Source organism: Hylobates moloch, unplaced genomic scaffold (genome assembly GCF_009828535.3).
Source record: "Hylobates moloch isolate HMO894 unplaced genomic scaffold, HMol_V3 SCAFFOLD_4, whole genome shotgun sequence".
Taxonomy (NCBI): Eukaryota; Metazoa; Chordata; class Mammalia; order Primates; family Hylobatidae; genus Hylobates; species Hylobates moloch.
The window spans coordinates 157405106-157421182 of NW_026652279.1; the positions used below are offsets into that span (position 1 = coordinate 157405106).

Here is a 16077-nt window from a genome sequence, read left to right on the forward strand (position 1 = left end):
TTTTCTTTATTAGAGGCAGATCTCTCCTTTTAAAGTAAACACTGAGGTCTTGGAGGGTGGGGTGTGCATATTAACGTGTTGTTCATCTTGCACTGTGAAGCAGGTATGTGTAGAATGTATTTTAAAAATCCATGTGGATGAATAATCATGTTATAACGTAGCATTTTCGTATGCAGATGCTCAGTTTTTGGTGATTTTGACTGCTGCATATGTTTACCTACATTGAAAGATCTTCAGGCTTAGAACAGATCTCACAGGTCACCAAGCCCAGTGTATCCTAAGATCCTCCTTAAGCACCAAGACAGGTAAAGCCACTTGGAATCCATCTGACTGGCCTCACCAGCATTCTGAGCCTTTGCTTCTCTGGGCCTCTCCAGCTTGGTGTGCATGAGTGATGAGTCAGAAGAGGTCCTATGGGCAGCTAGGCTTTTATTTTTTTTGGATTGAGGACCAATTCACCTGCAAGTCAAGGTAATCGAACCAAGTGCCCACATCAGGCATGATAGGCAAAGACCAGATCTGAGGGGTCAGAAAACACTGACAACAATAATCAGAGCTGCCACTTTAAAGTAAGAAAGAAGGTAGACAAGTAGGATGCCAATCAAAGTTCCTGTACAGCCTTTCCTGAACAATCAAAACATATCTAGCTGACGGCAGCTTGTCCTGTTTCCTTTTGCAAAATGGTTCTTTCCTTGTGTCGCTCCATTTTGGTGTATGTGAGCTAAGATTGCTTGTATGAAGATCCAGACACCTTTTGCGTTAACACTACCAAAGAAAAGTTCTGTCTGGCTTATTCTCATGTTTAAAAAATTCTGGTGATGGTGATGGTTATGTTTTAAGAAGTATTTAAAAGAATAAGACTCCAAAGGAAATAAATGCCTTTTATTCTGGAGTCAAAGCTTTCCATTCTTTTTAAGGATCTAATTAATCAAAATAAGCAGGAAATCTCCAGACAATAATAAAAATTGCACCCTGGAAATGCTTGGGGTTTCTATATGGAAGTCAGGTGAATGGAATATTAATATCTTCTAACTGTATTTATCACTCCTGTTTGTCCTTTTAAATAAGGAAATAATAGTTTTTCTTCCGTGTACTGAGTAATTTTGCTATTAGAGTAGCAATACTTTGACTTTATCCAACAGCACCTAGGCTGGTTTCAAATGAGCCTCTCACTTCAACTAAAAACACATGACAGATTCAGTAATTTTCATGTCATTGTCAGAAAGAACCTGGCTTTTGTTCTGAAACTACATTCCTTTGGGTTGTCTTTGACGATGCTGCAAGATCCTCTGACTTATCAGAACTCCAAATTTGGGCACGGTGTAACAATCCAAGAAACTATGGTAACTAACACTGTTGGCATCCACTGCAATAATCCTTATGCAGCTTGATAAATGTAACCATGAATGTAATGTGAAAATGTGTAGAAGGGTACACAGAATAGTACAGCTTTGACTTGAAGAAATGCAGCAGGGAAATGACCTGTTTGTGTAAATGGCCATTTTCCCTCTTATCCCCATCAGCCCAGGTCATCTACCACTGACATATACTAGGTGCATTGTTCCTTTAATGACTGAAGTATATATTGGTTGCAGATGTTAAAACTGGCCCATTGAGGAAACAGGCAGATGAAATCAGGGCCCAGACCTAAGGTCACCATTAGTACCTTGATATGCTGTGCTAATAAGTACAGGCCTAGGTTGTTTTATTGCACTTTGTTGTATGGTACTTTGCAGATACTTCAGTTTTTTAAAATTGAAGGTTTGTGGCAACCCTACGTTAAGTCTATCAGAGTCATTTTTCCAACAGCATGTGCTAACTTTGTCACATTTTGGTAATTCTCACAATATTTTAAAATTTATTGTTATTATTATCTCTCATGATGATTTGTGATCAGTGATGTTTGATGTTACTATTTTAATTGTTTTGGGGCACCATGAACCATGCCACAAACTTAATCGATAAACGTCGCGCATGGTCTGACTGCTCCACTCACTGGCTATCACCCCTCTCTCTCTCCTTCCTCAGGCTTCCCTATTCCCTGAGACAAAATTATATGGAAATTAGGCCAATTAATAACTTTAAATGGCCTCTAAGTGTTCAAGTGAAAGAAAGAGTCACACATTATTACTCAAAATCAAAAGCTAGAAATGATTAAGCTTAGTGAGGAAGGCATGTCGAAAGCCAAGATAGGCGAAAAGCTAGGCTTCTTGTGCCAAGGTTATCCATGTTGTGACTGCAGAGGGAAAGCTCTTGAAGGAAATTAAAAGTGCTACTCCAGTGAACACACGAATGATAAGAAAGCAAAACAGCCTTACTGCCGATGTGGAGAAAAATTTACTGGGCTGGACAGATCTAACCAGCCATAGCATTGTCTTAAACCAATGCCAAATTTATTTATTTATTTATTTTTATTTTTTTGAGACAGAGTCTCACTCTGTCACCCAGGCTGGAGTGCAGTGGCAGGATTTCAGTTCACTGCAACCTCTGCCTTCCAAGGTTTAAGCGATTCTCATGCCTCAGGTCTTCGAGTAGCTGTAATTATAGCTGTGCGCCACCATGCCCAGCTAATTTTTGTATTTTTAGTAGAGATGGGGTTTCACCATGTTGGCCAGGCTGATCTCAAACTCCTGGCTCCCAGTGATCCACCCACCTCTACCCCACAAAGTGCTGGGATTATAGGCGTGAGCCACCGTGCTGGCCAAAAACCTAATTTAGAGCAAGGTCCTAACTCTCCTCAATTCTGTGAAGGCTGAAAGGAGAGAGGAAGCTACCAAAGAAAAGTTGGAAGCTAGCAGAGATTGGTTCACGAGGTTGAAGAAAAGAAGCCATCTCCATAACATAAAAGTGCATGGTGAGCAGCAAGGGCTGATGGAGAAGCTGAAGCAAGTTACTCAGAAGATCTAGCTAAGATCACTGATGAAGGTGGCCACACTAAACTACAGATGTCAATGTAGACAAAAAGCCAGATATTGGAAGATGTCAACTAGGACTTTCAGAGCTACAGAGAAGTCAAGGACTGGCTTCAAACTTTCAAAGTACAGCAGCTGACTCTTGCTTGAAGCTAATGCTCATTTACCATTCTGAAAATTCTAGGGCCTTTATGAATTATGCTAAATCTACTCTGCCTATGCTCTAGAAATGAAACAACAAAGCCTGGATGACAGTATATGTATTTAGAACATGGTTTACTGAATGTTTTAAGTAAGTCCACAGTTGAGACCTACTGCTCAGAAAAAAAAAGATTTGTCTCAAAATATTACTGCTCATTGACAATGCACCTCATCACCCAAGGACTCTGGTGGAGATGTACGAGGAGATTAATGTTGTTTTCATGCCTTCTAACACAACAGCTGTTCTGCAGCCCATGGAGCAAGGAGTTATTTCAACTGTCAAGTCTGATTAATTAAGAAATAAATTTTGTAAGGCTGTAGCTGCCACAGATAGTGATTCCTCTGATGGATCTGGGCAAAGTAAATTGAAAACCTGTAGAGGATTCACCATTCTAGATGCCATTAAGAATATTCATGATTCACGGAAGATCAAAATATCAACATGAACAGGAGTTTGGAAGAAGTTAATTCCAATCCTCGTGGAAGACTTTGAGGGGTTCAAGACTTAAATGGAGAAAGTAACTCCAGATGTAATGGAAATAGCAAGAGAACTAGAATTAATGGAAGTAGAGCCTGAAGATGTGACTGAATTGCTGCAATTTCATGATAAAACTTTAATGGTTGAGGAGTTGCTTTAAGGAGCAGCAAAGAAAGTAGTTTCTTGAGGTGGGTTCTACTCTTGGCTAAGATGCTGTGAACATTGTTGAAATGATACCAAAGGATTTAGCAAACTATATAAACTTAGTTGATAAAGTAGCAGCAGGGTTTTAGAGGACTGACTCCCATTTTGAAGGAAGTTCTACTCTGGGCAAAATGCTATCAAATCACATTGCAGCTATGGAGAAATCTTTCATAAAAGGAAGAGTCAATCAATGTGGCAAAGTTCATTGTTTTTTAAGACTTACCACAGCCATCACAACTTTCACCAGTCACCACCCTAATCAGTCAGCAGCCATCAACATCGAGACGAGACCTTCCGCCAGCAAAAAGATACGACTCACTAAAAGCTGACTATTGGTTAGCATTTTTTAAGCAATATTTTAAAATTAAGGTGTGTATATATTCTTAAGACATAATGTTCTTGCACATTTAATAGACCACAGTATAGTGTAAACATAACTTTTATATGCACTGGGAAACCAAAAAATTCATGTGATTTGTTCTATTGTGATACTCACTTCATTGCAGTGGTCTGGAACTGAACTTTTACTTGAGGGACTAATATTTCCATATTATCAGGGCCTCATTCCATACCTCAGTGACCAAGGATAGCCACTGGGACCCAGGCTGAGTCAATCACAGCATCCTATCACTGACCACAGGGACAGCCACAAAATGACCTTTAACTTCTTCCGCCGCCCCAATACCTAATTAGAGCTGGTATAAAAGACAGCATTCTCTCTCTTGACAAAAGGTGTAAGAATACATCCCCACAGAGGTCCAAAGCCTTGGTCCTGGGTCTTGTAGAGGAGCTGACCTTAGAGAATGGTGTGGCCATAGTAAGAGAAGCAGGCAAGGGAAAGAAGAGAGTGTCCTGTTGGTTTTGAAGTTTCTGAACCCAGGCGTTCCTGAGTCCATCTCTACTAAAAATATAAAATTAGCTAGACATGGTGGCATGCACCTGTGGTCCCAGCTCCTCGGGAGGCTGGTGCATAAGAAGCACTTGAACCTGGGAGGCGGGGGCTGCAGTGAGCCAAGATTGCACCACTGCACTCCAACCTGGGTGACAGAGCAAGACTCTGTCTCAAAAAACAAATAAATAAACAAATTTTATGGAAAAATGTGTTCTTAGTGCCCATCCATCAACACACCAATTAGGATAAGTTGGAGCTGGCCTAAAATAATGATTACAGTGAAAAAAAAAATTTACTTCCTATGGGATGAGATCCTCACCAGGTGGATAGTAGAATGGATGTCACATTGGCAAAATGTGTAAAGGATCTCATTTGTGCTCTGAAAGAATTCCTTTTTTATCAGCCTTAAGTGATCAGTTTACTCTCCTCCTCCCATTCCCAATTATAATGAGTTTTGGAAACTGCTCTTTTACTAGAAGAAAAAAAGGGAGAATTTCTCTATTTTATTGACCCTCTTGTGTGGATACGTACATCTCCACATATATAGGAATTCACACTCAGCAAAATAAAAAAAATTAGGTCCAATAACATATGAATGAGAAGGATGAGAGGAAAGGACACTAAAGGGACAAGAAAAGGACTCAGAGATTAAACAAAAACAAAAACAGTGATTTAGATGAAGAGCCCAGTGCTCAAGGTGTATGGAAATAAGCAGCTCAGATTGGAAAGGTCTCTATAACCACCTGCTCTGCACCCGGTAGTGATGACCTCAGGGCAGACGGTGCCTTTCTCGCTGTATCCCTATCACTGATTGCAGGTCCATGACTTAATAAACATTTGCGCAAACAACGTTGAGTAATGGTGAATTTGTTTGTGTGACAGCTACCCTTCCATTTTAATCAGTAATCAGTGTATGAGGTGATGGCTGCTAGCTAGAACAAAGTGTTTTCAAACTATACTTTTCATCTCTGCAGTCACAGCTCTCCTTGCGGGAGGATTGGCCACTGAGTCCTTCATGCCCTTTGGACCCGATTAAGCATTTCTATCATGTCATTGAGGAGCATTTTATTGCTCTATGTTACTAACTGCAAACTCCTTGAGGGCAAGGAAACCTGCCTGCTTTATTTATTCTACCCAGCAAGTGCCTGATGCATGGTCTCATTAAATTTTTTTAAAGAATGAACGCATAGTGCCTATCACATATTAACATAGACTTCTGATAAGCCAGAGAGCTCACCTGAAAACAAATTAATTAGAAACTTCTGCAACCTAATGCAGAAGTTCTCAAACTTTGCGATGCATTGGAATCACCTGGGAGCTTTTAAAAACGGCCACTGTCGCCAGATGTGGTAGCTCACACCTGTAATCCTAACACGTTGGGAGGTAAAGGTGTGAGAATTGCTTGATCCCAGGAGTTTTGAGACTAGCCTGGACAACATGGCGAGACCCTGTCTCTACAAAAAAATTTAGAATTTAGATGGGCATGGTCCCAGCTACTCAGGAGGCTGAGGCGGGAGGATCACTTGAGCCCAGGAGTTTAAAGCTACAGTGACCCATGATCATTCCGCTGCACTCCAGCCTGGGTGACAGAGACCTTGTCTTAAAAAAAAAAAAAAAAAATCCCACTGCCCAGACCACACCAGACCAACTAAATAAGAAAATAAGAAACTTCAGGGAAAGGGACAGATGTCAGGTCAGATCCTTCAGGTTGTTCCAAAATGTAGCCAAATTTGATAAGCAGTGTCTAGGCAGGTGCTTCTCAAATGTTACTGTACATACAAAACACCTGGGAGATGTTTTGCAACTTAAATTCTGATTCCCTGAGGTCTGGGGTGAGGCTGAGGATTCTGGAGGCTCCACAGGCTTCTAGGTGATCCTAATAATGGTGCACCTGGTCTCCAAGGGACAGTTAGGCTCCCCGAGATTCTGAGCAGGCTCCCAGGTGATGATAATGGTGTACTGCTGGTCTCTAATGACAGTAGGGTGACTCAGGGAAGCAAGCCTAGGTCACAGGTCTTTTTTTTTTCTGCACCAGCCGGGATGGCTCCACTTTCATCTGTTTCATGCATTGCTATTCTGCATAAAATCTCAATGGGGTGGGGAATCTGACCAGCATTGCCCTTGTGATAAGTGAAAGAAGAGGAGAAAATGGGAGTAGCGAAAAGCCAGATCACTCGCTGAGCTTCTCAGGCCTCAGCTGTCCTCCGCGGCTGCTCCAAGGAGCTGGTTGCCTCCTCGTGCCCAGGTGCAGAATGCACCTTTCTTTCCCCTCTCTGAAGCGGTGCCCACCTTCATGTTCATTACAAGGCCCCTGAGCCTCTCTTAAGAAGACCCTAAGTGAGCACACTCAATCTCCGCCGCCCTAGGAGAGGGGAACGGAGCTCAGGGACCCCAGGGCTTTCCCTGCACCTGAGGGATTTACTTATTGTGCTGAAGGGGGGCAGGAGGGGAAAACAAAACAAAACAAAAAGGGGGAAAACAACAGCAAAACTTAGGCAGCGGAGCAGCAGGAATAGCAGCCTTCCATGTTTCCCGAGTGTTTGGAAGAACATCCAAGTCCCAGCCCGGAGCGGCCTCCGCAGAGGCGCCGGGGTGCAGGGGCGGCGGGCGGCCGCACTTACCATGACTGTGGCCGCGGCCGCGGCTGCCTGGGCGGCCACCGCAGCTTGGTTGGCTTGGTGCTGCGCAGCTTTGATTTTGGCCTGCAAGTGTGCAGGAGGGTGAAAATATTTGCATTTCTCCCTCATGCAACGCCCCTTTATGTAATCCATACAAACGGTTACGGTGTTGTCACTTGTGTCGATCATGGTGCTGTCTGCGGGGTGTGCAAAGCGGCAGTCGGTCTCTCCCCGGGCACAGTTTCCTCGCTGGAACTCCCTGCATACCTAAGACAGGGAAGAAGAGCCGCGCTGCAGAGGCAAGCCTGAGCCCAGGCGCCCCTGCGGCCCCGGCCACCGCGGAAGGAGCGGAGGCTGCCTCGCTTTCAATGGTGGTTCTTGTACCACCGACAAGAAAAGATTGATTATCCGGAACCCAGGTAACCACAATCTCTGACACAGTCATTTGAGTTTTGTTTTACCCCCTTTTCTAGGGTGAAAATCTATACTGAGAAAATAATCCGAAATCTGCAGTTCAGCTAAAATAACAACGGAAAAGCAACAAGGCCTCCATTGTCCCTGGGTAGCATATTATGCAGCTGTCTATTGATCTATCTGTCTATCCATCCATCCATATATCTATCATCTATCATCTATCTAGTTATCCATGCATCCATTCCTTCATCTATCAACTACCATCAATCAATCTATCCAATCATCTATCCATCTGTTCATTCATCCATCATCTATTATCTATCATCTATCAATCTATCCATTTATTATCTATTATCTATCCATCTATCCATCCACCCATCCATCTATCTTTCCATCCATCCATCTATTATCTGTTAATCTATCATTATTTTTAATGGTAAAAACTGCAATTATTTTTGCACCAACCTAATATTATCTATCATCTATCTACCTACCATCTATTCTATCCATCCATCCAGCCAGCCATTCATTCATCCATCTATCATCTATCCATCCAGCCATCCATCATCTATCATCTACTTATCTATCTAAAATCTATCAATTAATTAATCATCTATCTAATCTAGTTACCTACCTATATATATACCTGCTTACCTACCTATAATCTATTTAATCTATCGATCACCTACAATCTATCTACCTCTCTCTATATCTTCAATCTCCTACTTGGATGACAATTCTGACAATGCTATAGGTTTTTTTTGTGTGTGTGGAGGGATAATTTCACCATATATCAAGCTACCAGGTCATAGCTATACAAAAAGAATCAGGGAAAACGACGACAAACTTGTTCCTCCTCTCTCTAAGGAGGTGGGGTGGGGTGGGGTGGGGGGAATCTGAACACTCCTGTTTCCCACTCCTACTCTCCTGCTCTACAAAGATAACATAATCATAAATCAGAAGAACAATATCTAAGACACCAAAATTTTCATTTTTAAGGTCACTATACTATTTTTGACAGCACAGAAAAGACAAAAAAAAAGACAAAAAAGGAGAGAAATATGGCAAGAGATATAGAGAAAGAAAAAACGGAGGGAAATGGTTTATTTTAAAAATTCTTTAACGCTAAATTATCCTGAAATCTCAAGTAACTAGGATTCTCTATCCCCTGAGAATTCTGGTGGATCAAGATTTTACTGTATGAAAAAATATTTCTTTAGAATTTGAAGAGTATTCTTAATTATGCCCTGCATATAGATAACATGAAATAGCATAAATAACATATGCATATTGCTTATATAATTCTTCTCTGCTTATAAATATTAGCAGGGAATAATTATGAGTAGAATCTTAAGTTATTTATTTTTAGGCTCCAATTCCAAAGTGGATATGTAAATGATCATCACATTGATCATTAGTGATGTTATATGAAGGGCCCCTGACATGAAATTCAAGTATTGTGGAAGTCAGACGTACTTAGGAAATACTGTTTCACTGACCAGTGACCAGGCCAGGTTGAAGGGAAATAGCATGAATAACCAGATTGTTAATTGTTTCCTCCTACTTTGGATATTAGCCAACATTCTATCTTTAGTTCATAAAATGCACAAAATAAAAAATCACTAAGATGTTCCCACAGATTCTGAGCAAGCCTTCCTCCATCAATGGAATGACTTCTGTCTGATAGTGTCATAGGTGTGGACCAGCCATCAAGCTCCTACCAAGGTGCTCTGTGTGCAGCTGACTTCATTCCTGGTTTGAAATGAACCAAAAGCCGCTCTGCTAAAATCATTGTGATTCATTTTTACATGTCTTTGTCTACCAGCCCTGTTGGGAAGGACAATTTGTTCCCAATTCCACTGATTTAATTTGTTTTCTAAAATACAGCCACATACTGAACACAAAAGCTCCGTGGGTCCAGCAGGTGGAGCCCAAAACGTTTTTCCAGTCCTGTGAAAGGTCTATTCAGTAATTGACAAGGATAGGCGGGATCTTTTCAAAATAGTAACAATTAAGAGTTTACATTCTCTTCATCTGGGCATCCAGATTGAAACTAAGTGAAAAAATAAATATCTTTTAAAATATTTGCAGTTTGAAATTCTGAGTTTTAAAACTTGCACAGGTTATTAGGCAGCCACATTTTGTTGCCTTCAAGGTTTATTGGGTTAATATTTAAACAAATGCACATTGAAAGAACATTCTCTAATAATCCCACTACCAGAAAGCACTGTGTACATCCTAACCAGATTTGTCACCTAACACCTTTAATCAGTAATGGAATTAAAGGAGCTCTCTGAAAAATCTATGAGAATCTTTATACACTCTTATAAAATGCTGTAGTGAGTATCATAGGGATATAGCAGTAAGATAGATAGATGAGTTCTAGAGCTCTGATTAAAGAGAAATTCTACCCAACAAAGTATAGGAGGTTTAGTTTGATTCATAACAATGATGTGTTTTATATATAGGAACTTGTTTTCTTGAATGTTATAGAACAATCGAGGTTAAAGAAAATATCTCAATTAATAACTACATCTAGGGGCTGGGTATGGTGGCTCACGCCTGTAATCCCAGCACTTTGGGAGGCCAAGGCTGGCGGATCACCTGAGGTTGGGAGTTCGAGACCAGCCTGACCAACATGGAGAAACCCTGTCTCTACTAAAAATACAAAATTGGCCAGGCGTGGTGGCGCATGCCTATAATCCCAGCTACTTGGGAGGCTGAGCAGGAGAATCGCTTGAACCCGGGCAGAAGAGGTTGTGGTGAGCCAAGATCGCGCCATTGCACTCCAATCTGGGCAACAAGAGCGAAACTACGTCTCAAAACAAAATAAAACAAAAAACTAAATTTACTCATCCTCCCAATTTCCCCTGTTTAGCAAGAACACAATCAGAACTACTACGCCAGAACATACTAGAGCAACCATGCTTGTTCTTGAGATACTGAAATATGATCATACCAATTGGTAAATAGTTGTAGTCCCACTTACTCCCACCAGTGTCCCTGAGTGTCCTCGGCTGCCCTGGTTGCTGGGCTCCTGACCCACCAGTTTCCAGAACTTTCCAGGGTCTTGCAAGGGTTACACCTTGATGTGAGGAGGCCTTCAGGACCTGGAGCCATCTCTATGGGGTGCATCAATGATTGAGTCACTGTTCCATTGATTGTTTAATATTTTTCCCTTAAACGCATATTCCATGCAGCTGATTGTTGTGTTAAAACTAGTCTTTTCCATAGACTAATTTCCTTCATACTTGGCCTTAACTTCAAACCATAGAGTTATGAATACATGGGTTTTAGGTGAGGGTTTGTGTATGTGTCTTTACATGGCTGTTTTGCAAGACTGAATTAATATGTTACAAGCAACCACTTATACAGAAGTATACTTCTCCCACAAATGCATCTCAAAACACAAATAGAATTGAAGTACCTCCAGTTTGTCTGTCCTGAGAAGTTTCTGAGTTGCAGTTGAGCCCGGGACAGTGACCGGTGGACTTCCGGGAACAATAACAGGCGTGGTGGGCAGAATTTCCGTTGGGACTAACCCAACTCCAGGGGTTACAGGTGCTAGGTAAGGAGCAAAGCTAATAGCCGTATTTGTCCCTATCGCGGGACCTACAGGAAAAGTGGGCTGTTAAAGGAAGACAACACAGGAGAAAGAGTTATTTAGAATAAAACTTTAAAAAATTACCAGCAAATGTCATTTGAGCAAAATGTATTCATCATATACTCTTTGTGTTAGTTGTACAGCTCAGTGCTGACCTATAATAAAAATGAAATCCATGTAGACCCTCTCTTCCCCAAACCATAGAGAAATATGAGAGAACATCATCAAAAACCTCTAGTTACAGGAACTAGATTAAGCTTTTGTCCCTAGGAAAGTGTTCTCAACAAAAGAGAATAATTTCAACTCTAATTACTCAACATTCCAAACTATTAAATGCTATAACACTAAGGTAGTAAAAGCTATAGAATACTGACTAATAATCTTTGATTTATTCTACGTGTTTCTCAAAGGGAGAGGAGTCATGAAACCCTTTGATTACAGCCTGATTTTCAAGTTGGCCAAGTCTATGCATTCTCAAACAGTGGGGTTACTTGGAATTTTATTTTGCCCAGACTTAGCAGTATGTTTCCATATTCCATCACTAGCATGTATATTCCCAAAATTCAAATGTAGTTTTCAAATAAACCTACGATTTTTTGCTCTAGTTCAACTACGTCTAGATCCAGTCAGTCTTCCCTTCCTGAAAGGTTTTCTGGAAGAGCTTTTTAATCAAACAATTTTTTGATTGGCCATTAAAAGTTGGTTTGGTTTCCTAGGTCACAAAATCAACACAGCAGTGACAAGAGCATACAGAACCTTATTAAATTTGTTCTCTGACCCTATATTCCTCATCTAGGAATAAGAAGAAATATGCTAGTGGGTTGAGGTGATGATTATTTTTAAAAGCTCCACCTAATAATATGTAAATAATTCTGCCTTTTAGAAAGGAAATAATGTACATTTAAGAGAACAAACCTTGTTAAGTAATTTAAAATGCTAAAGATTTTTCTTAGAATAAACTGTTCACCAAATTGGACCTGAATGCTTCTTTTCGTTTGTTTGGTTGGTTGTTAATTATAGATGATTTTTAACCTATTTGATTTCGATTTGCAATGTATTTGCAATTACATATTAATGCAATTTTTTAACACTGAACTTTACTGTTGCTTGTCACACTTTTAACGTTGAACTATGCTGTGTCACGCTTGTTCTCTGTTTCTGCATTGTGGGTGACATTCTTCTTGTCTATTTATGACCCTGGATGGATTGTTTAACATATGGGAAAAATAACAACCTACATTTAGTAAACATACTTTTTCTTTATAGCAGTGACAGAAAAATATCTCTTATGAAAAGTTATGATAGAAAAGAGTAAATTATTGATAGTTTCTGCAGGCAGCTATCAGATAGGCAGGAAAGCCTATTTTCAAAGTGGCTAGAAGGGGTGGTTCTGATGGTCTTAGAGGGGTCCTGGCTCAGAACTCCCACAAGGAGCTCTTAGATCTTTATGGCTCAGAGGTAAAATCCACTTTGGGAGAAAGTTGCAACATGAGGTCTGAATGTGGGAAATAGATGGCAGAATTTTTTTCTTCCTTGACTGTCAACAAATGTTTATATGTGTATGTTACTCACTGAGTCATAATTATAGAAAGTTATGATTTTCAGTAACTGTAGCTTTTATAATTTAGTACTACTGGAGAAAAAGCCAAGTGATTTAAATGGTCTAAGGACTATGTAATGTTAGGATTTTTAAAAAGAATCAATTCTGAAAGGTCATAAATCACAGCACATCAGTGATTCAGTGGACTAGCTCTGTTAGAAATGCCTGGGGGATATTTTACAAATAGAGATAAATTCTGACCCAGTAGATCTAGGCTGAGACCTTGATATTTGAATTTTAGAAATTTTACTAAATGATCTGATGCATGGCCAAATTTGGGGACCATTGTCATATGTGAGGAGTGAAAATAGTATTAAAAAACTTGCACTAAATGTGTAATTTAACCCAGAGACTATCAACGTAAACATTTAGATAAAAGAGCCCTCCTCCATGCTTCCATTTTTATTTTCTCTGGAGCAAATTCTCAATCCTCCCAGCCCGCAGATCATTTGAAGCCAGGGTTAGTGTGGTACCATAAATACGGGTTGTACTTTGCTTTGTCGATAGGATTGAGAACCTCAAAACTCATTTCCCAAAACCATTTTGGATATCGACAAATCTATTCCAATTAGTTAACTTTTGCCTTCAAAAATATATGTTATTTGTTCATCTGATTTCATAGTCTAAAATGAATGTTCCAGTATGTTTTATTGATGAAGGCAATAACATAGTTCAGAGAGAAATAGTATTATTTTAAAGTAAAACCATAGATTTTAGACTCAGAGAGACCTGAATTCAAATCTAGCGCTCTGACACTTACTACTTTTTAACCTGGGGAGGAAATTAACCTCCCTGGGCTTTAATTTTCTTATCTGCAATGAGGAAGTGAAACTACTTAGCTGAAAGGGTTGGGCAGAACAAGACGCTATTGCGCTCCCATTTCCCATGGTCAGAACTCAGTAAAAAGCAGCTCTCATTAATACTGTAAAAATCAATGTTGATCAAGGTTTTTTTAGCCTCAAATTATCTAACGGTTCTACAACAGGGATGTAATGAGCATAGCAGTATAGTAAGGGTATAAAATGAGTAAAATTGTAGCAACAAATTTCTCTTTCCTTTTGAAATGTGGACTGAAAAAAATATTTTCTGTCACGTGAAACTGAAAGTTGCAAGTTCATAGGCCTTACGAAGACAGACGCAGTTGGATATGTTCCTTTTTGATGTAGCATGTTTTTCATTGAAGTTGATTAGTTAAAAAATACAGTTACGGTGATTTGCAGAGAGGCTCACTCCGTGTTAATATTGTTGTGGATAATGATGCTTTACATCTGCGAAAGGTTCTGGTCGTTCTCAAGGCATTCTCATACTTGTCTTCTTTAATCTTCTCAAATCCATGAGAAGCAAGTGCGGCAGCAAGAATTGCTCAGCCTTCCAGGTGAAAACAATTTAGAGGAGAGACACTAAATGGATAATCCAAGGTCAATGCTGCAAGGCAAAGTCAAGGCAGCACACCCGGGACTCCTGGCTCCTAGTCTGAGGCCATGTCCACTCTTCTGCGATTACTAGATTTTGTTGGTTATTTCCTAAAACAAAAGAGGAAAAACAACCCCCCCCCCCCCCCCCCCCCACAAATCAGTTGCCCGTATGTTTCTGGAGAGAATGCAGAGAGCCCTGGTGGAGAGTTGCACAGGAACACGACCCACAGCCAGCCTGGGCCTTCTACAGACAGGAGGTGCGGGGCCAGCTGCCTTGGAAAAGTGGTCCTCAGATCCTGAATTCAAATTGAACTCCTGAGGTAGAATCTCGGCCAACAACGGATCCCGGTGTCTGAGTTTGGTTCTCAGCTGGCGGCTGAGAAAAGAGAAGGGCAGCACCTTCCAATGATTCTGCTCCTGGAAGCGCACCAACTACAGCTTGGGAGAATTAGCCCTGCAGTTTCTGCAGAAGTGCTGTTGCCAGGCTGTCTGATGAGACAGGATCCATTTGGTCCACGTCATCTCTCAGCTCAAAGCCACAGCTAAAAAGGCCAGAGGACAAGATTCGCGGGAAGCCTTCTTGAAGAAAATCGCTTCTGAAATGCTGGTCTTGCGATTTCCTGCGTCTGTTCTCTACTCCACCTTCCTGTGTTCCTCTCCGCAGTCTTCCATGCCCTGCTTTCCTTCCCAGGACATCAGGTCCAGGTTCAAAGATGACAAACACACCCACACACGCTCACACACACAACACACTCATATACACAACACATACTCATACAACACACACTCATACACATTCACAGCACACTCCCGTACACTCACAACACACGTACACTCACACAACACACTCATATACACAACACATACTCATAAGCACAACACACACACTCATACACACAACACACACATACACACTCAAAACATGCTTTCATACATACACATACACTCACAACACACATACACTACACACTCAAGTACACTCACACACACTCAAAACACACCCACACACCACACACACAACACACTCACGTACACTCACTACACACAAAACTCATACTCGAAACACAACACACTCATATACACTCACATATACACTCATACACATAGACTCACACACTCATGTATACTCACATACTCAAAACACACTCATACAACACACACATACACTTACACACAAACACTTGTATTCTCACACAACACTCATACACACACATGTACACTCACACAACACACCCACATACACACAACACACTCATGTACACTCACACTCAAAACACACCCACACACACCACACACAACACACTCATGTACATTCACTACACACAACACTCGTATACTCGAAACACACAACACACTCATATACACAACACATACTCATACAACACACACTCATACACATTCACAGCACACTCCCGTACACTCACAACAAAAAAAATACAAACCTATACACTCATACACTCACAACACACAACACACATCACATACACTCACACACAACACACAGACTCACAACACACCTATGCCTCCCACACACCCACAAAATGTACACTCAACACACAAAACACACTCATGTACACTCACACCCACATACACTCTCACAACACACATACACACAAGTACACTCACATATACTCACTACACACAGTACATGTACACTCACACACACTCATGTAAACACAACAGTCACATACACAACACACGTACACTCACATACACTATACACACAACACAGTCACATA

General features: G+C 40.7%; 1 protein-coding gene across 11 annotated transcripts in view; it reads right to left on the minus strand.

Moving 5' to 3' along the window:
• The window catches only part of MBNL2 (muscleblind like splicing regulator 2), a 172976-nt gene that overhangs the window by 39337 nt on the left and 117562 nt on the right, over window positions 1–16077 (minus strand). For all 11 annotated transcript variants that reach the window (XM_032151136.2, XM_032151137.2, XM_032151134.2 and 8 more), the window contains 2 exons: window positions 11147–11347; window positions 7309–7572 (listed from right to left, as the gene is read on the minus strand). In XM_032151136.2, the coding sequence (XP_032007027.1) occupies window positions 7309–7572; window positions 11147–11347 (465 nt within the window). The remainder of the gene's footprint in view (window positions 1–7308; window positions 7573–11146; window positions 11348–16077) is intronic.